Source organism: Pecten maximus, chromosome 8 (genome assembly GCF_902652985.1).
Source record: "Pecten maximus chromosome 8, xPecMax1.1, whole genome shotgun sequence".
Classification (NCBI taxonomy): Eukaryota; Metazoa; Mollusca; class Bivalvia; order Pectinida; family Pectinidae; genus Pecten; species Pecten maximus.
In genome coordinates this window covers 38,359,645-38,387,169 of record NC_047022.1, presented here as the reverse complement: position 1 = coordinate 38,387,169, position 27,525 = coordinate 38,359,645, and the positions used below count along the sequence as shown (strand labels likewise).

The 27,525-nt window shown below is 35.1% G+C and overlaps 2 protein-coding genes across 9 annotated transcripts; both read left to right on the top strand.

The window, feature by feature from the left end:
- The first annotated feature begins 1,431 nt into the window (after positions 1-1,431).
- Positions 1,432-6,770, top strand: LOC117333435. 3 transcript variants are annotated; one of them, XM_033892732.1, is made up of 4 exons: positions 1,432-1,548; positions 2,210-2,291; positions 3,919-4,221; positions 6,605-6,770. In XM_033892732.1, the coding sequence occupies exons 2-4, from the start codon at positions 2,237-2,239 to the stop codon at positions 6,655-6,657; spliced, it is 411 nt and encodes a 136-aa protein (XP_033748623.1). In that variant the 5' UTR covers positions 1,432-1,548; positions 2,210-2,236; the 3' UTR covers positions 6,658-6,770. The 3 variants fall into 3 exon arrangements, with proteins under 3 accessions (XP_033748623.1, XP_033748622.1, XP_033748621.1); XM_033892731.1 differs by having other exon boundaries at positions 3,919-4,287; XM_033892730.1 differs by having other exon boundaries at positions 3,919-6,770.
- A 1,158-nt stretch (positions 6,771-7,928) lies between these two features.
- LOC117333434 lies at positions 7,929-23,599 on the top strand. Of its 6 annotated transcripts, none has more exons than XR_004533896.1 (15): positions 7,929-9,089; positions 9,937-10,040; positions 10,528-10,633; positions 11,016-11,117; positions 11,509-11,613; positions 12,168-12,236; positions 12,499-12,527; positions 13,294-13,351; positions 13,998-14,056; positions 14,657-14,717; positions 15,459-15,583; positions 16,127-16,292; positions 16,656-16,742; positions 17,946-18,769; positions 18,926-23,599. XR_004533896.1 is itself a non-coding variant. In XM_033892728.1 (14 exons), the coding sequence occupies exons 1-14, from the start codon at positions 8,049-8,051 to the stop codon at positions 18,129-18,131; spliced, it is 2,283 nt and encodes a 760-aa protein (XP_033748619.1). In that variant the 5' UTR covers positions 7,929-8,048; the 3' UTR covers positions 18,132-23,599. The 6 variants fall into 6 exon arrangements, 3 of the variants coding, with proteins under 3 accessions (XP_033748619.1, XP_033748618.1, XP_033748620.1); XR_004533895.1 differs by having other exon boundaries at positions 18,887-23,599; XR_004533894.1 differs by having other exon boundaries at positions 17,946-18,886.
- The last annotated feature ends 3,926 nt before the right edge of the window (positions 23,600-27,525 follow it).

Genomic DNA, 27,525 nt, shown 5'->3' with positions numbered 1-27,525 from the left:
ATTTAATTTAATTGGACATAATTGGTTCTGCCAGAGACATATATACTGTATATATGTCTCTGGTTCTGCATTGAGTTCTATCACAAATGAATTACAGGTGCTGGACCAAACATTTGTCAAATATATGTTACAACTATTCAAATCTAAATTTAACTTAAATATATAATATATACAGACAGAGGGAAGCAGGAAATCCCACATTTACGTTTCTCTTCTTTTGTATTACAACTACAATGAATTATATTATTCAGTCAAGCTATAACTAATGTTTTAACATTAGACTCTATTGTCATTATGATATATATATCGTTAAATGGAAATTGTCGAATAAAATACAGTTTAAACTTATCTCAGAACTAAAGGCGAATTTAGTGGTTTTGTTTTAGAATCTAAAGTTCTTGAGTATTTTTGAACAAAAGACAATGACATTGTAATTCATTTTTGTAGCAATGTTGATATATCATTTACTATACAAGCTATCTTATTGAAATTTTATGTTAATGTTGTATTTTACTGATATGTTTTCTATTTATTTGATTCAATTCAGCAGACCGAAGTGCCAAATTACAGAATTGATAACAATAACAAAAGTATAGTAAACTATCACAGATGAGAAATGCATGCTATGTATAAGATGTAATACACAAACAAGGAATTATGGTTCTACTGATATGTAAAATAAATATGTAAAATATCTCATCAGCTTTTTTTTTTTATAAATTAGATTATTTTTGCATACTATTTTTATAAAGATTTTTTTACGTCATATCAGAGACTTATATACTGTTAAAGAACGAGATTCTCGTGAGACCGACATTTTTTTAACTTAAGAAATATAGCAATAAAATCGTTCAAAATTGGGTTCGTGTTATAATTAGAACAATAAATAGATTAAATACTATATCGAGTGCTGGTTTGATCCCGATGATTATGTGTAGTGGGGGAACGCGAGATTATTATTACCGGTGATAGGGCATTTTTTTTATTTACTAGCATATAATAAATGCAAAGATACAAATGACAACAAAGATATCAATTGCATATAACAAAGCAAGATGTGATTTTGGCTTTTCCTCCGCTAGGCACCAAATTATAGACAATATAGACCAAATCCGGCCATGCTATCAAAATATTTTTGTTACATTCTGATGTGATGTTTTCATAAACAAAGCAAAACAAATAAATAAGAAATGCGAAAGTAAACGTAATTTTCCTGAATGATCCGGATTTTTGATACCTCCAAAGAAGCATGGCTTTATATTATACATTCCGTTGAGTTAAAAAAGCCGAAAAATAATATGTGTTATGCTATTTAGAATTATAAGGTAGAGAAAATTACCAAAAATAATGATTTATGCCTATTTTATGTGCCATAGTATTTTCTACAATACTAGAATTTATTTAATATTCTAAAAAGCAATCCCGCACCTTTGTTTACAACCTGACGGAAGATGTGAAATGGAAGTATGATTTCCGCTTGTGTCGTTGTCTGAATGTATTAGATTTATGCCTGATCATTATATATCAAAACTATCCAATCCATAGAAGGTGAGAATGATGTAGAACGTAACAAATTACTCGATCTTTATTGGATTTGTTGTTTTTCGTGTAGCAACCCCCTCAACTTTTCAAACCTCAACTACAGTCGCCGTACCAAAACTTCAGCTGTTCAGGTCAGTTTTTGATGGTAATCATAGGCCTAATTAATACCCTCTTCATGTGTTGTGCTCCTGCAATGTAACAGAGCGCATGATTACTTACATTTAAATCACGGCCTCCGCTAGGGATCGAACCCGGGACCCGATCGAACTCTCTAGCCGAGCGGGATATACAGTGTATATATTAGGGCTAGTATATCTACCAGGGATGCACAGTCAGCCAAAATGGTGAGATGACTAGAAATGTCTAGCTAAAATTCTCCGACTATCTTTTGGTTCTGACGCCATCCATAAGTTTCTCAACTTGTAATCCTCTAACATTGTTGGAGTAGTGGCATAAAGGTGACGTGATCAGGATGAATTGGGTACATGTTAATTTATTGCTAATACAGTATTTATTGCTAGGCCCAATCAAACTGACAAAAAAGCTATTCTATTTATATATACATTACATATGCCTAGTTTTCCTCTTTGTGAGTTGGATATGATACCTATGCATTGACACCAATCTTAAATGCTCATCATTCATTTGCCTTTTTTTTAAATTTAAGCTCCTGAACGTACACAAACAAGTCGACATGGAGGATGTGAAGAAAACAAAACCTGTAAAGGAGAAAAGAAAAAGGTCGCAAGGTAATATAACATGGGGTATTGTTTAACCTCTATTGTAGTTAGAGGTATTGTTTAACCTATATTGTAGTTAGAGGTATTGTTTAAGCTATATTGTAGTTAGAGGTATTGTTTAACCTATATTGTAGTTAGAGGTATTGTTTAACCTATATTGTAGTTAGAGGTATTGTTTAACCTATATTGTAGTTAGAGGTATTGTTTAACCTATATTGTAGTTAGAGGTATTGTTTAACCTCTGTTGTAGTTAGAGGTATTGTTTAAGCTATATTGTAGTTAGAGGTATTGTTTAACCTATATTGTAGTTAGAGGTATTGTTTAACCTATATTGTAGGACTTAGAGGTATTGTTTAACCTATATTGTAGTTAGAGGTATTGTTTAACCTATATTGTAGCTAGAGGTATTGTTTAACCTCTATTGTAGTTAGAGGTATTGTTTAACCTATATTGTAGCTAGAGGTATTGTTTAACCTATATTGTAGCTAGAGGTATTGTTTAACCTATATTGTAGTTAGAGGTATTGTTTAACCTATATTGTAGTTAGAGGTATTGTTTAACCTATATTGTAGTTAGAGGTATTGTTTAACCTATATTGTAGTTAGAGGTATTGTTTAACCTATATTGTAGCTAGAGATATTGTTTAACCTCTATTGTAGTTAGAGGTATTGTTTAACCTATATTGTAGTTAGAGGTATTATTTAACCTATATTGTAGTTAGAGGTATTGTTTAACCTCTGTTGTAGTTAGAGGTATTGTTTAACCTATATTGTAGTTAGAGGTATTGTTTAACCTATATTGTAGTTAGAGGTATTGTTTAGCCTCCATAGTAGTTAGAGGTATTGTTTAACCTATATTGTAGTTAGAGGTATTGTTTAACCTATATTGTAGTTAGAGGTATTGTTTAACCTGTATTGTAGTTAGAGGTATTGTTTAACCTATATTGTAGTTAGAGGTATTGTTTAACCTATATTGTAGTTAGAGGTATTGTTTAACCTATATTGTAGTTAGAGGTATTGTTTAACCTATATTGTAGTTAGAGGTATTGTTTAACCTATATTGTAGTTAGAGGTATTGTTTAGCCTCCATTGTAGTTAGAGGTATTGTTTAACCTATATTGTAGTTAGAGGTATTGTTTAACCTATATTGTAGGACTTTAGAGGTATTGTTTAGCCTCCATTGTAGTTAGAGGTATTGTTTAGCTTCCATTGTAGTTAGAGGTATTGTTTAACCTATATTGTAGTCAGAGGTATTGTTTAACCTATATTGTAGTTAGAGGTATTGTTTAGCCTCCATTGTAGTTAGAGGTATTGTTTAACCTATATTGTAGTTAGAGGTATTGTTTAACCTATATTGTAGTTAGAGGTATTGTTTAGCCTCCATTGTAGTTAGAGGTATTGTTTAACCTATATTGTAGTTAGAGGTATTGTTTAACCTATATTGTAGTTAGAGGTATTGTTTAGCTTCCATTGTAGTTAGAGGTATTGTTTAACCTATATTGTAGTCAGAGGTATTGAAAAAACAAGTAAAATCAAAATGGTACAGTAGTTTGAAATATCAATATCATTTACAGGGTGCATACAGTCTTAAATTGAACTTGGTCTTAACATAGCTATACTCACTCTGACATCCACAGGCCCAAAGAAGGACAAAAAATCTGAAGAATCACAGCAGCAGAGTGGAGCTGGGATGGTTTCACATTTTTTGAGCCAATCACAACAGATACAACAACAGGAAGGGCTTGTTCTAGGAGACAGCCACAGCAGCTTTGTCGGACGAATGGCAGCTCAGCATCTCTCTTCAAGTTCCCCTTTCACAACAACACAGCATGGTGGCACCATGACTTCTGCTCCTAGCCACTCCTCTCTGAGAACTATCAACTTGCCCCCGAAGAAAAGCATCTCACCGTCAAGGATGGCTGCTCTCACAGAACCTAAAGGTCAAAGTCAACGTCATCTTGCTCTAGGTCTAGGTCAAGGCCGACCATGGCAATATCATTTCACAGGTGTTCTATTTATAGTACATAGGCATGGTAGGCTTGCTAGCCAGCTTGGTTTGACTGTCAGGAGACACAGCCCCTATGCTTGGTTTGAAAGTCAGGAAACATAGTCCCTATGCTTGGTTCGACTGTTAGGAGACACAGACGCCCCTGTGCTTGGTTTGACTGTCAGGAGACATAGCCCCTATGCTTGGTACGACTGTTAGGAGACATAGCCCCTATGCTTGGTACGACTGTTAGGAGACATAACCCCTATGCTTGGTACGACTGTCAGGAGACATAGCCCCTGTGCTTGGTTTGACTGTCAGGAGACATAGCCCCTATGCTTGGTACGACTGTTAGGAGACATAGCCCCTATGCTTGGTACGACTGTTAGGAGACATAGCCTTTATGCTTGGTACGACTGTCAGGAGACATAGCCCCTATGCTTGGTACGACTGTTAGGAGACATAGCCCCTATGCTTGGTACGACTGTTAGGAGACATAGCCCCTATGCTTGGTACGACTGTTAGGAGACATAGCCCCTATGCTTGGTACGACTGTCAGGAGACACAGTCCCTATGCTTGGTTTGACTGTCAGGAAACACAGTCCCTATGCTTAGTTTGACTGTTAGGAAACATAGTCCCTATGCTTGGTTTGACTGTCAGGAGACACAGTCCCTATGCTTGGTTTGACTGTCAAGAGACATAGCCCCTATGCTTGGTTTGACTGTCAGGAGACATAGCCCCTATGCTTGCAGGCTTTTTGTGTTTGGTAAAAATTATTGTTGGGGTTCAGGTAAGATGGCTGCAACATTAAACAGTTTTTAAGTGCAAGTTGACATATTTTTTTAACTATACCCATTGATTATTTTTGAATTTGAAAAAAAAAATGAAATTATTCATTGACAAAATTTAGTCATAGTATCAGAAAATTTTGCTTATTCAAAAATAAGGTTTATTAAAGGAAAAGGAATCAAAAGGATTAATACCTTCAGATGAATTATATCAATCGTCTGGATCACAAATAATTGACTTGAGCTAATTTAGAGTTTTTTTGAGTTAGCACAAAGGTGCTTGACTATCATAACCACTAAAATTAGTTAATTTACAAAATGTTTTAATAAATTTATACTTGTTTCTGAAAAAGCTTATACAGAGCAGTAGTTTACTTTACCAGAATGTATTGCATCCCATATACTCCTGCTCTACAACTCCGTACCTGCTGGGGTTGGTGGACTTGTTCTGGTCATTGAGTACTGCTGGAGATTGAATGATACGCCTTATCCTATCACAGCTTTGATCTTGTGCAGTGTTATTATAATTAACCACATCCCTACACACACACAACAAATGGCTCCCCTCCTCACACAAAACCAGCAAACAATATCCCATACCCCCATTCAACAATTCTACAACCCACACATACATTCCCCATACACACAACAATATCTCCTTCACCACCCCCACCACTCTACACTCCCCCACTTCCCCACCCAAGAAACCCCTTTCCACTACCAGAACATGCAATTATAAGTTTTCCAAAAAGAAAGGTTTTACTGAGACCAGCTTTAGTTTACAATGAATTTTTGACGAAGAAGAAAATCTGATGATAATAACTGCATCAAAGTAGATGTTTAATTGACTGTTAATACATGTACTTGAATGTTAAGATACAAGGTATCAACTCTACGTAGCCTGACATATGTTTGTGATGCATGACAGTGAACGTCCAATCACTCAATTAACTAAGGAGCTTAATATATACAATACCCAATAACCATTCCAGTCAAACTTATATCAATTATATGCTTGCATATCTATAATCTGTCCGAGTGTACTATTGAATTGGTATGATTATTTTTTGAGATTGGATATTGGAATTGATAAATAGGGCACTTGCCTGCACAGTTTATGACACATTTGGTATTACCCTAGAAACATTTGGTTTCTAAGATGATTGCTAGATTTCTTATAAGTTATTATTACTGTTTGCATCATGAAACTTTTGGAAAACTGTGCCTCAGAAAATGTTGCTCAGATGATTTTGTCACCTACCTTTAGAAAAATAAAATTCAGTTTCAATGTATATTATCTTTGGCCTGCGTACTTGATTACAATTCTGAATGGCCAATTAAAAAAAATAGTAGTATTACATTTTTGAATTTCTATCCCTTTTAAAATGAACATATTTATTCCATTGAAGGTATATTTTATATCAAGAAAAATGAACTATAAGGAAAGTATTGGAGCAACCAAAATGTTTAAGCTCAATTTAATATGACATTAATACATGTAGGCTAATGTCGAAATAATTGTAAGATTAAAATGTTATCTGTTTTAGAAGTTCCAGCTGGTTTTCAAAGTCAAGTATCTGCATCCCAACACAGCATCTGAACTTGCAGCTCACTTAACAGCTAAACACCATCCTACTGTTAATGTCAGTCGATCCGAGGGACAAGAACAAGAACAAGGGGGACTACTCCGTCAACAGCTCTTGCAACAACGGATGACCCTTTCAAGTGAAATGTTGAATCAACCAGAGAGAAAGTTCAGCTCATACCAACAGTCTCAAGCTTCAGGTGGTGCAGACAGAGGAAAAGAGAGCCAGTCACCACAAATGGTGCCCATCAAATACCAGCGGGAGGACATCAGTAGGACTATAGCCCCTCCTAATGTGCAGGTCCCAACCTTTGGATCGAAAACTGAGACTGGGCGGATATTGGGAGGCCATCACAGCAGAGCCCTAGGTCTTGAGGAAAAAATCAACTTCCCACAACATTTTGACTCTGGCCCTGGACCTGGAAAAATTCAGTTGCAGAGAATTGTTATTCCATCAACAAGGGAAGATGTCCGTAGCACTGTTTCACCAGCAAAGAGAGAATCCCAGCCACAACCTGCACATTTAGGTGAACATACATCATACCATGTGTCAACAATCCAACGGACCCCATCACCTGCTCACGTTGAGAGACGCTCCCCAGTTCCCTCCTTCGGCAAGTCACAGGAACATGCAGAGAAAACTCAGCCTGTCAATTTGTCCATTCCTGAGTTGCATAAGAAAAAAGGTAGTGGTGGGCACAAGAAGCAAGCTGGAGGAGGACAGACTAGTATTCCAGGATCAGTGTTGTCGTCGTTGTACGCTATACAGAATCAGGCAAAGGCAGGCGCTCCTGGACATGTTGTTTACCACCCAGCCAGGACAGAGCAGCAGGACTACACAATCAAGGTAACTTTGGAGTAGATTGTCAACATATCTAGTATATATACTTATGGTAATAATTACCTATAACAAGTCTACAAAACTGTATACCAATAACACTCATCCTGTCTATATATATACCTACAACAAGTCTACAAAACTACCTATAACACCCATCCTGTCTATATATATACCTATAACAAGTCTACAAAACTGTATACCAATAACACTCATCCTGTCTATATATATACCTGTCTATCAAAGCTTCCTTCCTGTCTCAAAACAGAACGAGACTAATTAACATGTTAAGGATATAAAGAAATAAATATAGAAAAAGTTGTTATAGAACCAGGTGATAATTCTCGCAGTTAAATTAATTCAAGTATGGTCTTTTTTCAGGCTCCAGAGTTAAATTTCAGCAAGTTGAGTCGTTCTGAGGGAGGTTCATTTTCCATCCCAAGTCAGATCCTCAGCACTGTCCAGTCAGGAGGGCAGTTACAGAATGAGATCCTGCGCCAAACTTTACTCCAGGGAGTCTCTAATGCCCAGATGCATTCTGTAAATCAAGCAATGCATTCAGCTCAGCATGGCAGCCGAGTTACAAAGGAAGAGACAAAGTCACATGAACATGGTCCTATCATGTACAAGTTTGAGGTTGACGGGATCTAGAAAAACTGTAAGTCCCACTCCAGTTGTCCAGGGCCCTGGTAGAAGAGGTCCGTCCCCTCATCAACATCATCATCCATCATTGTCGGGAAGTATAGAATTAAAACGTGTAAGTCCAGCACCTGGGACCACCTCACATTTAACATCAGTTTCACAGTTAGTGCCCACAACAACCCCACAACAACCATTGCGTTATGTAATACCAGGAAGTATTTCTCCCAAAATGTCCACAGGAGGTGGTCATGACGGTGTACCAGCAGAGGGATTCAGGCACAAGGTACCCTCACCAAAACCACAACATAGACACAAAGAGCAGTTAGCTGCCTTGCATCAGACCTATGCAGCTAAAGGGGCAAGTCAACAAGCTTCAAACATGTCATCTGTACACACCTCTCACACATCCTCTGTACAGTCCTCTCACCTGTCCTCAGTACAGGCCATGCTCCCATCCACAGTACCAACATCCATCACTTTACCGCATAACGCCGCACAGATTCGTCAGCCTGTCGTGAGCTTGGTTAGGCTTCCTGATAACCACCCAAAACAGGAAGAGAAAAGAACTCCCCCTCCATTTTCTGTCATACAAATGTCTCGGGAGGCAGTAGCTGATGTCCCTAGGTCTGAAAAAACATCCATTGCAGATGTATTTGGACCTTCAAAGAAACCTGAACAATCTCAGAAACAAACAGTTCACCACCATAAGCAAGTCAATCCATTCACGTTTCCACCAAAGGCACATGCAAAGCTTTTCCCCTACCACCAGCTCACTATGGAAAACAAGGATGAGTTTCCAGTCGGACATCAGAAGAGGATAACTCCGTCCCTGAGGGAGCCGCTTATTGCTGATGCTGCTGATGACATGCCCAAGCTTCTCCCAGTCTCTCCAGTCAACTCTCACGAGAACGAGGCAGGCAGGCATAAGGAGGATAAAAATGTAGATATGGAAGAGCTGACTCCCATAGTAAGTTAATATGTTGATAACAATACAAGTTAATGATAGCGGAGAAGTTGATAACAATACAAGTTAATGATAGTGGAGAAGTTGATAACAATACAAGTTAATGATAGTGGAGAAGTTGATAACAATACAAGTTAATGATAGTGGAGAAGTTGATAACAATACAAGTTAATGATAGTGGAGAAGTTGATAACAATACAAGTTAATGATAGTGGAGAAGTTGATAACAATACAAGTTAATGATAGTTGAGAAGGTTGTTGGCTGCACAAGCCAATATGAATGTAATAAGTCATAGAGCACACCTAAGTAAAATTGAAGGGGCTTCTGTTATTATCCTTTGACTGAGATCTGCTTTATATATTAGAAGGATTGAAATTATGACCAATTACATCTCCCGAATTTACCACTACATTACTAATATATGGTTTGTGTTACCAGTAATTTAGGACTAGATTTGATCCACATGTTTTGCTTGATATACTGTTACAACCCAGAATGAGCTTTATTATAAAAAGAGTGGTTTAGGTAAAATTTGATGATCAGTAATAGCATGTTTTATAAATAATGATAATGGAATAAACATGCATATCGTGTATTAACAATTTTGTATACTATGTACTTTACACTGTATGAAAACTTCTAAAAAATAAAACAAATACAAAACAAAACAATTTTGTATAGAAAGTATCCTATAAAGTGATCAATGACACTAATCCCTCTCTGTATGTTATAAAACAAAAATATTATTATTTATATGTTTCTTCAAAGTGCAAAATAAAGCAAAAATATTGATTGATGGAATTCTTGTTGTAGAAACAAATATTGTTTCAATAATTGTTTCTTTTTCAGCCCAATCCTTTTAACATGCGGTTACAAAACCTTGCTAATCTGCCCACCACTTCCATATATCGTTCCTCCTACAGAGCTCACTCCGTCGCTGTACAGAGGGCCAAGTAAGTATAACACATGGGACCAGATATTGACCATATCTGATATAGTGGTTATACTTCATCTGTCTTCATGTGGGTTCTATTTGCTATATTCACATTTACACAGGTAATTAATTAGGTAATGGGGGAAAAAAACTGAAAATTTCTAGTAAGTGTAATTTTATAATTGAAGAATATAATTATGAACTAGTAAGAAAACACTAAATTTTTGCTCTCAAGATGTCTTTTTAAAGTTTTGTAAAAATAATGAAGAAAAAACTTTTAAACCTTTTAACCTTGAAGAATAAGTATAATTCAGTAACTGGAAAATAAGGGCTTGAAGTTTGTCCTGTTTTCTGAAGTGTATTTGTAACTTAAATTGATACACTTTGATGATTCCTGAATCAATACTTATAGCAAATGCACTGCATCAGTATCATATTCTTTACTTTCACAAAACATGTGCCAATTATCACATAAACATAAGAAAACATTATTACTTATTTACTAGGTCTGGTTGTATAGTGAGTGCTGCAAAATCCCTGGATCTACTGCGACAAAATCTACAGCGGTTTATAAACAAGGAGATTGATGTCATCGTTCAGCAATATGTAGAGGTTGGTGTACTGCTATCTGTTATCTGAGTATCTACTGGGAAAGAATATATAGTTCACTGTCTAAACCAGACCAGCCGAAAACATATTTCTTTGTCAAAACACAGCAAAATACCTCGGTAATAAGTGGACTTGGATTGGAGCAATCTGAAACTTTAAACATCGGCCAAATGATGTGGGCGTGGGATTAAACAGTGACTGCATCAATTAAAAAAAAATCTCATTTGAATATTCAATCAAATAATTCTTTCTCTGGGACTTCTCTTCTGTAACAGGAAACTCCCCTTAAGGCTTCATTGAGTTTTTGGAGTGATTCACAAGTCTGGATGAAAGAAATACTTAGGAGAGTCAGGCAGGCATGAAACATATCTTTTATCTATTTCAGAAATTTTTCAAACCTGGTATTGAGAACATCAAGGAGAACAGTGGAACTGTTGCTGTCAGTGAGGAACACATACAGGCAGTATGTCGTCAGATGCTGGAGGAGGTCAGTGTCACTAGATTTGTCAGTTTATATAATACTGACCAGCCAGCCAATTTTAATGATTATGAGTGGTGTAACTTTAGATAGTTAGTGAGAACTGGCTGATTTCAGAATTAAAAGGTTTGTATTTTCACCATGTCCCCATGAAATGCCAGGGTCAGTTTGTGGTGGTGTTTCCTTGTAGTAGCTGGTGGTTACATCACTGAACTCTGTACAGAAGACCTGTTGCATGCTATTTGAAGTAATAAAGGTAATTTAAAAGTATTCTGCATAGACACAACCAGTACCGTACAGGATCGTGGCTCCTTAAAAACACAAACTTATGGAGTAAGGGAGGAATGAAAGGAAAGTGAATGGGCCAAGAAACATTAATTCTCTAAACTTTTATTTTCAGGCCAAGAAAATGTACCTGTCTGATCAGAGTCGTTGCAGTGTGACACCCACCCGGGACATTCCAGACAATGTGTCTGAAACCGGTAGCACTGGTAGTCGTAGTCGAGTAAGTAATCGTGTGTAAACAAGGCTGTTATTTCAATTAATTAAAAGAAGGATGAAGATTAGGTCAGTTTAGTGTTGCTTGAGTATAAATTAAACTGTACTGTAGAGGTGGCTCTGTACTGTAGAGCTTAGAAGCTGTTATTTTTGTCTCACCTGTGACAAAGTACCTGTGACAAAGTCACGAACTGAGACTTTCGTGTTACATTTCCAACGGCAGTGTTGTCACTATTTCACTTTATAATTTTGCATTTTGATCCATTTCTCAAAAAGTGTAATTCTAACTTCAACCAAACTTGGTATATAGATCACACAGTGGAAATCTGTTTTTGGAAATGAAATTGAAATTATTTTAGTGAATTTTGAAGATTGATAAAACTTACTACCTGTATATAGACAAAATGGGACAGGTGAGATATATAATTGTGTGATTTTATGTTTAAATTATTACTGTAATGACTGGTTTGTATAAAAGTTCAATATTAATCATATATGTATATGTAATAATGATATAATACTTAGTTTGAATGACAGATTTTCTAATAATCATGCTTTTAGGTACCATTTGGAAGAAAGAGGAAACAATCCGACACAGATTCAGAGAAAAGTCATGCTATTCCAAGACGGGTTAGTAATACATATGTACAGTAAACATATGTTGTCTTAGTTTGAATAATAAGTGAAAAATTGGTATATAAATGCCCTTAAAATGATATTGTATGCTTTGTGGGATAAGCAATGTGTTGGTGTTGTTATTTCTCCACGTGTCAGATATAAAACATAAGGGAATATACAATGTATTTGTTTTACATATTAGTATATATTTTATTGTTAATCAACCTCATATGTCAATTAGTTTTTGATAAAGATGGAATTTTATAACTTTCAGAAAAAGGGACGACCTCCACTTGTATCTGGGTACGTATGGCATAATACACTAAAACCAAGATAGATACTCATTTAGTTTTCACTATTTTTAGCTATAGGAAATAAATCATGGCCTGTTTCATAATTTCTTCAAAGATATATGATCTTTTTTGCTTCCATTTTTATACTCCTGTCAAATCAGTGGGAATTGCTATAAATAGCACGTGTCAAAAGTTTGTGTCAGCTATTCAAGACTTTAGAAATACAACAGATATATAGCTGACTTTAGAAATACAACAGATATGTAGCCGACTTTAGAAATACAACAGATATGTAGCCGACTTTAGAAATACAACAGATATGTAGCTGACTTTAGAAATACAACAGATATGTAGCCGACTTTAGAAATACAACATATGTAGCCGACTTTAGAAATACAACAGATATGTAGCCGACTTTAGAAATACAACAGATATGTAGCCGACTTTAGAAATACAACAGATATGTAGCCGACTTTAGAAATACAACAGATATGTAGCCGACTTTAGAAATACAACAGATATGTAGCCGACTTTAGAAATACAACAGATATGTAGCTGACTTTAGAAATACAACAGATATGTAGCCGACTTTAGAAATACAACAGATATGTAGCTGACTTTAGAAATACAACAGATATGTAGCCGACTTTAGAAATACAACAGATATGTAGCCGACTTTAGAAATACAACAGATATGTAGCCGACTTTAGAAATACAACAGATATGTAGCTGACTTTAGAAATACAACAGATATGTTGCTCATTCTATTTTTACAGTCGTTCTACTCCTTCTAAACTGAAGAGCAGTGATCCAGTAAAGAGAGAAGGGCCGAAGGTAAGTTCAACATAAAGTGAAAACTTACAATCTTAGTTTGTCGATTATTTCTTATAAAAAGTGTATTTGTCACTCCTGTTTCACAAAGAAAAAATCAGTTTTTCAAAAATATCAAATATAGACATATACTATATACCATTCTTACAATTTGTTGTTTTTTGGCCCATTATCATCAGACAGTGAACTATTCAAATCTCCCTTCGTCCATTGTCGTTGTCATTCATATGTCCATCCATCTGTATACAATCATTGTTATCTTTATTTCTTGAGAAGCACCTGAAGGATTTTTTCTCATTTTTCTGAAACTTGGTGTGTAGATTCCCTTGACGGTTATTTGTGCCCATTTCATTATAAGATTGATCAGGAAAACAAAACAGCTGGCAGGAGATTAACTTGGATTTTGACCTTCGAAGTTTGTTATCGCAATTTCTCAGAAAGTTATTGTGGTATAATATCTTTCAAAGATTTTATGTAAATATCAAATATCATACCAAATAAGTAAGAGGAAAAGGAAACAGAAGGGAAAACATAAAACCATTTAAATAAAGATCATTCATTGGTTGGCACTCTCTAGGATATCATGAATTTGAAATTAAATGTATTATAATTTTTCTTTGAAATTCAATGTTTATGTTTTAATTTGCAGTGGGACCAGGAAAGGATAACTCTGAACTCGTTATTTATAATGGGAGCTCGTGCAAACAAGTAAGAAGCTGTGAAATATTACAAATTATATTTATGTTGGAACTCTGTGAAAGAGTAAGTTTCAGTTACAGAATATGATCTGTACTCTTTCTTCTTATTTTCATTCAGTTTTGTTTAAGATATGTTGATAGTATTTTAATAAAAGCTTTCTATAAGATCCAACGTCACCAACGTGACCAGTTCATACTTAATAGAATACTCTAGATAATTCAGTAGGACAATTTATATCTGTGTTAGTTTGTTACTTGTTCTGATTATAAACTTGGGTTATTTATTACAGAGCCCTCGGTCTGGGAGCCACCATGTTACTTGTTGTGATTATAAACTTGTGTTATTTATTACAGAGCCCTCGGTCTGGGAGCCACCATGTTACTTGTTCTGATTATAAACTTGTGTTATTTATTACAGAGCCCTCGGTCTGGGAGCCACCATGTTACTTGTTCTGATTATAAACTTGTGTTATTTATTACAGAGCCCTCGGTCTGGGAGCCACCATGTTACTTGTTCTGATTATAAACTTGTGTTATTTGTTACAGAGCCCTCGGTCTGGGAGCCACCATGTTACTTGTTCTGATTATAAACTTGTGTTATTTGTTACAGAGCCCTCGGTCTGGGAGCCACCAGGGGAAGGATCTACATCAAACATCCAGATCTCTTTAAAGTTGGTATCCTAAATTAGAATGTAACTGATGATATTTTATAAATGTACTGTTGTGTGGGAAATTTGTCAATTAATATTACTCTGCAGACACTGTCAGAAATAATTCTACTTATCTAATAATAATTATAAAGACAACGCTTGGATTGACGCTGTCATAGCTACTTGTCAGAAGAGAAAAAAAACGAAGATCTATTTCTTAAACGCAATAGAAAAGCTATATATTATAAACCCCAGAGTGAACAAAGTCCAGAGACGTTTGTGTCAGGCTTAATTTTTTCATTGTGACAGGTCTAATTATAAGGTACCGTAGTAGACTTATAATAAATAGAAGGGTTGAATCACATGTGAGATTTGGGCTGTGAGAATATATATGGTAACTAATTTCAACTCACAGATTTTAATTAGTAACATTTCTTTGGTTTCATTAATTGGTGGTTGATATTCCATAGTCATATATATTAAGAAATGGGTTAACTGGTCAGGGAGACTGAAGTCTTCAGGTTTTTAATTGTATTCTAATATTTGTCATGTTAACAAAAAAATGCCTCGGACTTTTAATTTACTCTTAACTTCTGAAAATTATGAACTAAACTACTGATTTTTCATCTTCCTGGTGTGTTCTCAAAGTCTCTTAAGAATTAAACACTGTACTACAAATCATTCCAATGTCAGTATGAGTTAAGGGGAGTTTAATTGCTGTCATTTTATTTTGCCTTTGTTTAATTCTATACGATGTTTCAGTTTTCTGGAGACCAAGATGACAAGCAGTGGCTGTATGAGAACCACCATATGCCAGCCACTGGTGGTAAGGCCTATATGTTACTACTGGAGGATGTCAAGGAGCTGGCCGAGGACGATGAATACAGGTAAGGTCATTATCACAGGTGTAGGGGATAAGGTGATAGAGGAGGATGTAGAGGAGCTGGCTGAGGACGATGAATACAGGTAAGGTCATCACAGGTGTAGGGGATAAGGTGATAGAGGAGGATGTGGAGGAGGAGGCCGAGGACGATGAATACAGGTAAGGTCATTATCACTGGTTTAGGGGATAAGGTGATAGAGGAGGATGTGGAGGAACTGGCCGATGACGATGGATACAGGTTTTAAAGATGTGGTATTGTTAATAGGGGATGTTAAGAAGAGCTCCCAAGATGATAAATAGGTATTGTAATGTAAGGTCATTAGGAGCTGTCAGAAGATATCAAGGATCTGGTTGAAGCATGCAACCGTAGATTTGGCTGATATCACTGTGGATATTGTCATGTTTTCCTGTTTAAAAGATGCTAGGGACTTTTTTTTTAATGTACAAGATATGTCCATATGTATATCAGAAAACTGCACCAGTCCAGCAGTGCGAAAAATAGTATAAAATAATAAATGAACTTGAAAAATACATTTATGTATTACAGAGACAATGGTAACCAAATACCACAGGAGCTGATTGGCTTCACCATCCCCGAGTGGATGCTAGAGAAGGTGAAAGCACAAATGATGGCAGGTAGAACAGACAGTGGTAAAAAGATGGGAAGGAGTAGATCAACAACACCTAACGAAATACCAGCGTCATCATTACAGGTAAAACAAAGGAAATACCGGCGTCATTAAAGGTAAAACAAAGGAAATACTAACAACATTGTTAGAAGTAAAGCAAAGGATATACTGGCATCATTATTACAGGTAAAATGAAGGAAATAACTGACGTCATTGTTACAGGTAAAACGAAGGAAATACCAACATCATCATTACAGGTAAATAAAACATCGCCATAATTATTACAGGTACAACAAACAAAATATCATCATCATCAATACAAGTAAAATTAAGGAAATGCCAGCATCATCGTTTGGATTGTAGAAAAGGAATGAACTTTGAATAAAATTTGAAAATCATTTATTCGGTGGAAGTTCTGCTAATTGTTAAAATGGAATGTTTTTACAGGATGAGGATGATGAATTGAAACACCTGCCTTTCCCCAGCTTCAGCAGCAGAAAGATAAAGGATGAGATGCAGGTAGATACCTACTATGTAAGCTTCTCATTATCCTTACATTCTCTCTACAGGTTGTAATAAAAAGTCAGAATGATACCATGTAACATTGTCTGAAAATTACAGTTCAAGAGTGGCACACTTCCTTGTATGACATTTAGGATAAAAGAGTGGCACACTTCCTTGTATGCCATTTAGGATAAAAGATTGGTGCACTTCCTTGTATGACATTTAGGATAAAAGATTGGCGCACTTCCTTGTATGACATTTAGGATAAAAGATTGGCACATTTCCTTTTATGACATTTAGGATAAAAGAGTGGCACACTTCCTTTTATGACATTTAGGATAAAAGAGTGGCACACTTCCTTTTATGACATTTAGGATAAAAGATTGGCACACTTCCTTTTATGACATTTAGGATAAAAGATTGGCACATTTCCTTTTATGACATTTAGGACAAAAGAGTGGCACACTTCCTTTTATGACATTTAGGATAAAAGATTGGTGCACTTCCTTTTATGACATTTAGGATAAAAGAGTGGCACACTTCCTTTTATGACATTTAGGATAAATGATTGGCGCACTTCCTTTTATGACATTTAGGACAAAAGAGTGGCACACTTCCTTTTATGACATTTAGGATAAAAGATTGGTGCACTTCCTTTTATGACATTTAGGATAAAAGATTGGCACACTTCCTTTTATGACATTTAGGATAAAAGATTGGTGCACTTCCTTTTATGACATTTAGGATAAAAGAGTGGCACACTTCCTTTTATGACATTTAGGATAAATGATTGGCACACTTCCTTTTATGACATTTAGGATAAAAGAGTGGCACACTTCCTTTTATGACATTTAGGATAAAAGAGTGGCACACTTCCTTTTATGACATTTAGGATAAAAGAGTGGCGCACTTCCTTTTATGACATTTAGAAGATTGGCACACTCTATATTCAAATTAATTGTTTTTTGAAAGTGAAGTTGCTATTCAGAACCACATGCTCACATTGGACCTTATAAAGATAACATAATTCTATGATATATATATGTATCTTGTATTTGGTAAGCCAGGTTTTGACTAGACAGTTTTACAATAGTAGCAAATTGTTTTATGAATTTGTAAATAGTGTAAAAAATGTTTGAGACAGAAATAAAATCAGTGTAGAACTCTCGTGTTTGTTAAGATCATATGTACATTGTTTTTGGTGTGTAATGATGCCTATTTGCTGGATTACAGAACTCCCCCTCGGGTGACACAGAAATGGAGTTTCTGTCCGGAGCTGACAATGATGACCAGGCGTTTACAAGGATGTCACCATTCACGTTGACAGGTGGATTTGACGATCCCTCACCTTCACCATCAGACTTAGATACACTTGAGGATGAGACCCCACTGAGTGCTCCCTTTGATCTGACTAATTAGATAGACCTGACTTAATTAGATAAGCCTGACTAATTACGTGTCCACCTGTCATATTCAGTCAGGTCAGATGTAGCTGTAATATAGTAGATTGTCATAGATTTCGTCTGTGTGAGATTCCTCACCCTAGAGGGAGACACTTTATTTTACTATAACATCTAAATGAAGTAATTGAACAATAGAACTTTCGGTCATCAGAGACAAAGTTTGAAGTGACCTATTGTAATTGACCAAATGGCTGTCGTCATCCATCCCATCAACTGTTCGTAAACAGTTTATATTTTTTTTCTTTTCTCAATATTCACTGAGCCCATGTTATGATATTGGGCAAGAAGCATGCTGCTGTGAAGGCTACCAAGTTTGTAAAATTAATGACCTTGGCCTACATTCATGGTCACAGGGATCAAATGTGTTAAAATTTTTAAACAAACAACTACTGTATAACAGTACATGTGTACACATCAGACCATTAAGGTCCATGGGCCTCATGTTACATATGCATGACATATTGTAGTGAGATGTTGAATTTTCAACCTTGGTAACAAGATTAGTCTAACTGTGGCTAGCCTTGTATCAGAAAATTTAAGAATTTCCTTTCTCTAGTTAATTTATTTCCATTTTTGTCCCTTGCATATCTTAGGGTAGGAGTTGGGAGCATAAAATGTCAGCCATATCTTAGGGTAGGAGTGGTGAGCATAAAATGTCAGCCATATCTTAGGGTAGGAGTTGGGAGCATAAAATGTCAGCCATGTCTTAAGGTAGGACTTGGGAGCATAAAATGTCAGCCATGTCTTAAGGTAGGAGTTGGGAGCATAAAATGTCTGTCCCATACAATTACATGTATTTTCCTGTCTCATTTGATTGATATCGCCTCTTACAATGCTCATTTATGAGAGTACTATGAGTGTGTTTTTCTGTGTTTCAAGGCCAATGTCAAGGTCACTCTTACTATTTTTAGAAAACCATCAGCATTTCTAGACTAGCAATATCATTTTGTGGCAAATTTTGATTAACTCGCATACAAATATCATGTATAAGAATACAATAAATAAATTAACCTTCGGTGTTCTGAGATCAAGGTCAAGGCTACTTTTACAATTCATATAAATGTGTATAGCCTTTTTGTCAAAAATCATTCAGTAAGGGCATTCATGCTTAATAATTGTAGACATTGTCTAGTTCCTTAGGTAAGTGATTCCATGAAGAAATGTGTCGATTTTAAGGTCTAGTATGAGATTTTGATGATGAATGATACATTGCAAATGTGTAAAAATTACATATTTGATATATATATATATATATGTATTGCCTGATATTAATGTGATCCATGATGTTCTTTTACTTGTCATAGACGTTCTGCATTAACTTGTGTAAAAATGTTGAAAAATTCAAACTTGATAACTCCTGATATTCTCCCTTGAGTTAGAAGTTGTCAATGTTAATGCGATCCATGATTGTCACAGACGTCCTGCATTAACTTGTCCAATTTAACAGTCTGTTGCCCTTATTTACTAACTTTTGTTTGAATACTTCAACATTGATATGGAGAAAATGGTGAGGATTTCAAACAGGGATACAAGATATCCTTCCTCTCTATAATCAATAAGTCATTAACATACTACTATGTAAGATGTTAAAACTGTAAAATTACTAATGAATGTTTGAAGACAATTACTCTCCTATTATTTCTGCTTAACATACTTTTTAGTTCACCTGGTCCAAAACACCAAGGTGAGTTGATGCCATACTGTGGCTTCCGTTGTCTGTCCGTCAACAACTTCTTCAAACAACTCCTTCTTAGCCACTGATTCAAATTTAAGTTAATTTGACTAGAACTTGAAATGAGACTTTGTTTGGCCAGTAACTACAACATTTACATTGGCAAGGAAATATGACCGATGCCACTTATATACAGGTTTTTTATTGTATCATATACAAATGAAATGTTTGACTTCAGTTGTGAATCCTGTACATTTTAATCTTGTAGAATTAAGAAAAAAAGTAAGAATTTTCCAAAAGATCATAAGAATCATGTTTTTCATTTTATATATCTACACACAGTGTAGATTTTAAGTTTTTATTGAATAACAGATGTGATTTTATGAGATAAGTTCCTGTGTGCCAAAATATTTTATGGTGAACTTTGAAAATTGAAAATATAGAAAGCTGAATATGAGTTTGTTACTAAATAGACATTTAAATTTAACGTGAAAATCACCAATACCTAATACATCATTAGTACAATTACATGTATAGGAAAATACATGTACTGCAATATAAGTTATGTAAATATTTGTCTATTGAGTTGCTAATTACAGGAGTGTAGCTTATTCTTATTATGGCCTATATAGATATATCATAATTGTTAAATGCAGCCATTTCATATATTTGCGTGTTGTTAGAATCTGTTATGTATACTTCTAGTAAGTATATGATTATTGTTAATTGGTTTGTGTGTTTTAAGGTGCTTTTATAGAAAATGAAATTAACGTGCTGGGCAGGTGACCCCATAATTTTTTGCGTCCAATCGGGGAATCAAACATTTGGGGCCTAGATGAAAGACAATTGTTTTACCACTGTGACCTGAGATTATTGTAATACAGAAGTGAATTGTATAGTCTTTCTGCTGTTTCATTGCTTAACTCTACATTTATGGTGTATCTCTCTTAAATTTTGTAACTAATTCATTAATTCCATGTAGCATGAAAAACTGAAAATGTTGTACCTAATATTCCTCTTTATAATTGTTTGTATTTTTTAAGACAAATATTACATTGCAGTCTTTAGCCAAGTTCATACCTTCCTTGTTTAGGCTCGGGGTATGCAAGATCATTGAAGTGAAATACTGTATTTGATTAAATAAGCGCACCCTCACCTATTTTTCGATAATACTAACTTACTCCCTCATTCCCTGACAGAGATAGTTCCCTGAATGTGGAACCTGTGTGTGAATGGGGGGCAGAGATACCTGATTGTAGGGTTGTATACGGATTTAAAAGTTGCTGAAAAAAATTTACAGAACTGAACATCCTTTTACATGCTACAATATAGATTAATGATTTAATATGTCATTATATAATGACACATAAAATCATTAATCTGTAAAGAATTCACAAGTGCTATATATAAATATATTCTGTAATATTTTAATTTAGACAAGTTTTTATGTAAAGCTCTTCTTACTTTTTTTATCTGATTTTTTTAATTGACTGTACACACAAAAATGTATAAAATGTTTACTTTTACTAACGGTTTTATGGAGTAGTTCAACAATTTCTTACACATTTTATTACTCAGAACAACCTATATTTTTGTAATTTTTAATCTTGTTACAAAATTTAATGTCTTTGTTAGGTAAAACATCTTTAAATCCGGTATGGTATGACAGACTACAACAAAAATAAAATAATTTAAATACAAATTATGCAAGACAACAAGGTGACTGATAGAAGTTAATAAACATACCTGGTATTGATTATGATAAAAGTAAAAAAACATACCTGGTATTGATTATGATAGAAGTTAAAAAACATACCGTTATTGATTATGTTAGAAGTTAAAAAACATACCCGGTATTGATTATGATAGAAGTTAAAAAAACATACCTGGTATTGATTATGATAGAAGTTAAAAAACATACCTGGTATTGATTATGATAGAAGTTAATAAACATACCTGGTATTGATTATGATAGAAGTTAAAAAACATTACCGGTATTGATTATGATAGAAGTTAAAAAACATACCTGGTATTGATTACGATAGAAGTTAAAAAACATACCTGGTATTGATTATGATAGAAGTTAAAAAAACATACCTGGTATTGATAATGATAGAAGTTAAAAAACATACCTGGTATTGATTATGATAGAAGTTAAAAAACATTACCGGTATTGATTATGATAGAAGTTAAAAAACATACCTGGTATTGATTACGATAGAAGTTAAAAAACATACCTGGTATTGATTATGTTAGAAGTTAAAAAACATACCTGGTATTGATTATGTTAGAAGTTAAAAAACATACCTGGTATTGATTATGTTAGAAGTTAAAAAACATACCTGGTATTGATTATGTTAGAAGTTAAAAAACATACCTGGTATTGATAATGATAGAAGTTAAAAAACAAACCTGGTATTGATTACGATAGAAGTTAAAAAACATACCCGGTATTGATAATGATAGAAGTTAAAAAACATACCTGGTATTGATTATGATAGAAGTTAAAAAACATACCTGGTATTGATTATGATAGAAGTTAAAAAACATTACCGGTATTGATTATGATAGAAGTTAAAAAACATACCTGGTATTGATTACGATAGAAGTTAAAAAACATACCTGGTATTGATTATGATAGAAGTTAAAAAAACATACCTGGTATTGATTATGATAGAAGTTAAAAAACATACCTGGTATTGATTATGATAGAAGTTAAAAAAACATTACCGGTATTGATTATGATAGAAGTTAAAAAACATACCGTTATTGATTATGATAAAAGTTTAAAAACATACCTGGTATTGATTATGATAGAAGTTAAAAAACATACCTGGTATTGATTATGATAAAAGTTTAAAAACATACCTGGTATTGATTATGATAAAAGTTAAAAAACATACCGTTATTGATTATGATAAAAGTTAAAAAAACATACCCGGTATTGATAACTATAGAAGTTAAAAAACATACCCGGTATCAATAATGATAAAAGTTAAAAAAAACATACCGTTATTGATTATGATAGAAGTTAAAAAAACATACTTGGTATTGATTATGAAATGTAGAATTTGTGTGTTTTAAACTATTTTATAAACATTATGTATTTTATGTTGAAGTGCTATCTTGTTGATTTTACTATGTATTCAGTCGCCAAATTAAAACATTACCATCTTTGTCCTGTAATAAATCCATTTTGGTAAATGTAGGAAACTTGGGCTCAAGGTAGGTGGTTGGCTTAATACAGAACAATGAAATGGACTACAGTAGGTATGGGTTGGCAATTTACATGGCATTGATCATAATGGATATAACAGTAAGCATATATTAGCATTAACAAATAACTAAGATTTTATTTTAATATTGTGAGGGCAATATTGGGAGTAAATTCATCTTAATTCTGTTACATTGTATTTTTATAGAAAATTTTATTTTGTTATTGAAAAAAATCTATATAAATAAATTGAATGTAAAAACCTTTTTGATTCTAATGTGGAAAATATGATTTTGTGGTAAAAGTTAATTTAGAGGAGCATGGTTTCTGAAGATTACGTACCTCCATCTTGGTGTCAGTGTAACAGACGAGGCTGCTAACAGTTTATCATGATCCCCTTTTTACTTTGTTTTTATGACTTTGTTAAAGGTGTTGTTCAATATCATGAAGTTTGTTAAATGTGTAATTAACATGTTGAAAAATGATATAAGTTGAAAAATATCACCAAAAAAATAATAATAAATAGTTTTTTCCTCAATATCTATTGTTTATCATTTGTTCAGATACACATATGTTAAATTATTATTAGTGCATGAGGCAACATATGAGATCAATGGGGACATACAGACTATTGAGGACATGACATACCAGATAATGGGGACATACAGACAATTGAGGACATGACATACCAGATAGATGGGACATACAGACAATTTAGGACATGACATACCAGATAATGGGGACATACAGACAATTGAGGACATGACACCAGATAATGGGGACATACAGACTATTGAGGACATGACATACCAGATAATGGGGACATACAGACTATTGAGGACATGACATACCAGATAGATGGAGACATACAGACAATTGAGGACATGACATACCAGATAATGGGGACATACAGACAATTGAGGACATGACATACCAGATAGATGGAGACATACAGACAATTGAGGACATGACATACCAGATAATGGGGACATACAGACCATTGAGGACATGACATACCAGATAATGGGGACATACAGACAATTGAGGACATGACATACCAGATAGATGGGACATACAGACAATTTAGGACATGACATACCAGATAATGGGGACATACAGACAATTGAGGACATGACATACCAGATAGATGGGACATACAGACTATTGAGGACATGACATACCAGATAATGGGGACATACAGACAATTGAGGACATGACATACCAGATAGATGGAGACATACAGACAATTGAGGACATGACATACCAGACAATGGGGACATACAGACAATTGAGGACATGACATACAAGACAATGGGGACATACAGACTATTGAGGACATGACATACCAGATAATGGGGACATACAGACTATTGAGGACATGACATACCAGATAATGGGGATATACAGACAATTGAGGACATGACATACCAGACAATGGGGACATACAGACAATTGAGGACATGACATACCAGATAATGGGGACATACAGACCATTGAGGACATGACACCAGATAATGGGGACATACAGACAATTGAGGACATGACATACCAGACAATGGGGACATACAGACAATTGAGGACATGACATACAAGACAATGGGGACATACAGACCATTGAGGAAATGACATACCAGATAATGGGGACATACAGACAATTGAGGACATGACATACAAGACAATGGGGACATACAGACCATTGAGGACATGACATACCAGATAATGGGGACATACAGACTATTGAGGACATGACATACCAGATAATGGGGACATACAGACCATTGAGGACATGACATACCAGACAATGGGGACATACAGACAATTGAGGACATGACATACAAGAAAATGGGGACATACAGACAATTGAGGACATGACATATCAGATAATGGGGACATACAGACAATTGAGGACATGACATACCAGATAATGAGGACATACAGACAATTCAGGACATGACATACCAGATAATGGGGACATACAGACAATTCAGGACATGACATACCAGATAATGGGGACATACAGACCATTGAGGACATGACACCAGATAATAGGGACATACAGACAATTGAGGACATGACATACAAGACAATGGGGACATACAGACAAGTGAGGACATGACACCAGATAATGGGGACATACAGACAATTGAGGACATGACATACCAGATAATGGGGACATACAGACAATTGAGGACATGACATACCAGATAATGGGGACATACCGACAATTGAGGACATGACATACCAGATAATGGGGACATACAGACAATTTAGGACATGACATACCAGATAATGGGGACATACAGACAAGTGAGGACATGACACCAGATAATGGGGACATACAGACAATTGAGGACATGACATACAAGACAATGGGGACATACAGACAATTGAGGACCTGACATACCAGACAATGGGGACATACAGACAATTGAGGACATGACATACCAGATAATGGGGACATACAGACAATTGAGGACATGACACCAGATAATGGGGACATACAGACAATTCAGGATATGACATACCAGATAATGGGGACATACGGACAATTCAGGACATGACATACCAGATAATGGGGACATACAGACAATTGAGGACATGACACCAGATAATGGGGACATACAGACTATTGAGGACATGACATATCAGATAATAGGGACATACAGACAATTGAGGACATGACACCAGATAATGGGGACATACAGACAATTGAGGACATGACATATCAGATAATAGGGACATACAGACAATTGAGGACATGACACCAGACAATGGGGACATACAGACTATTGAGGACATGACATATCAGATAATAGGGACATACAGACAATTGAGGACATGACACCAGATAATGGGGACATACAGACAATTGAGGACATGACATATCAGATTTTCGGGACATAAAGACAATTGAGGACATGACATACAAGACAATGGGGACATATAGACAATTGAGGACATGACACCAGATAATGGGGACATACAGACAATTGAGGACATGACACCAGATAATGGGGACATACAGACAATTGAGGACATGACATATAAGATTTTCGGGACATACAGACAATTGAGGACATGACATACCAGATAATGGGGACATACAGACAATTGAGGACATGACATACCAGATAGATGGGACATACAGACAATTTAGGACATGACATACCAGATAATGGGGACATACAGACAATTGAGGACATGACACCAGACAATGGGGACATACAGACTATTGAGGACATGACATACCAGATAATGGGGACATACAGACAATTGAGGACATGACATACAAGACAATGGGGACATACAGACCATTGAGGACATGACATACCAGATAATGGGGACATACAGACAATTGAGGACATGACACCAGACAATGGGGACATACAGACTATTGAGGACATGACACCAGACAATGGGGACATACAGACTATTGAGGACATGACATATCAGATAATAGGGACATACAGACAATTGAGGACATGACACCAGATAATGGGGACATACAGACAATTGAGGACATGACATATCAGATTTTCGGGACATAAAGACAATTGAGGACATGACACCAGATAATGGGGACATACAGACAATTGAGGACATGACATATCAGATAATAGGGACATACGGACAATTGAGGACATGACATACCAGATTTTGGGGACATACAGACTATTGAGGAAATGCATACAATATAATAGGGACATACACAAACTGAGGACTTGAGGACGAACTAGATGAACCAGAGTTGAATAGTGCGCGACAAGATTATTTTGCGATGTCACGTGCTACTTATCGTATTATCGGGGTACTTTGTCGGTCCTAGCTTGGTACCTTGTCGCTCTTCTCTTGTCGTGTTGTCACTCTCTGCGTTTTTATAAGTTCACAACATCGACACAGAAAGGAGGAATTCTTCATCAGTTTTGCACGGACAACACAGTCCTTACTCGTTGATCCTGTTAACATGATTATAAACATATTCCTGGGTAGTTAAGGATATCATTTGTGTACCCTACCTTTATGTACGTTTTAATTCAATTGATTATCAAATCAATCGATGATGAAGAATTATATCATAAGTTTACCATATATGAACATTCATTAAACATCATATTTTGTTCATGATTTTCGGATCTCAGCCTTTTAACGTTCAATTTCGCATAGTGAAATGACCATTCCATAACTGTTTCCATTACCACTTTATAATGATATCATTATGTAAATACATATTTGATATTTTTCATTAGGTAATATGTAATTTCTTTGAATCAGTTTTCGTCAGATTAACTCATCCAATAGTGGTGTCCACCTTAATACATTTCAATTTAATTCATACAAGTTGAATTTGGATACTCTGGAAATCGCCCAGATATCTAGATATTTAAAAAGTAATCAGGTATTTGTGTTATACAGTTACCATGCTTGGAACTGAAACTTCTCAAACAATTTAATTATTACAACAAA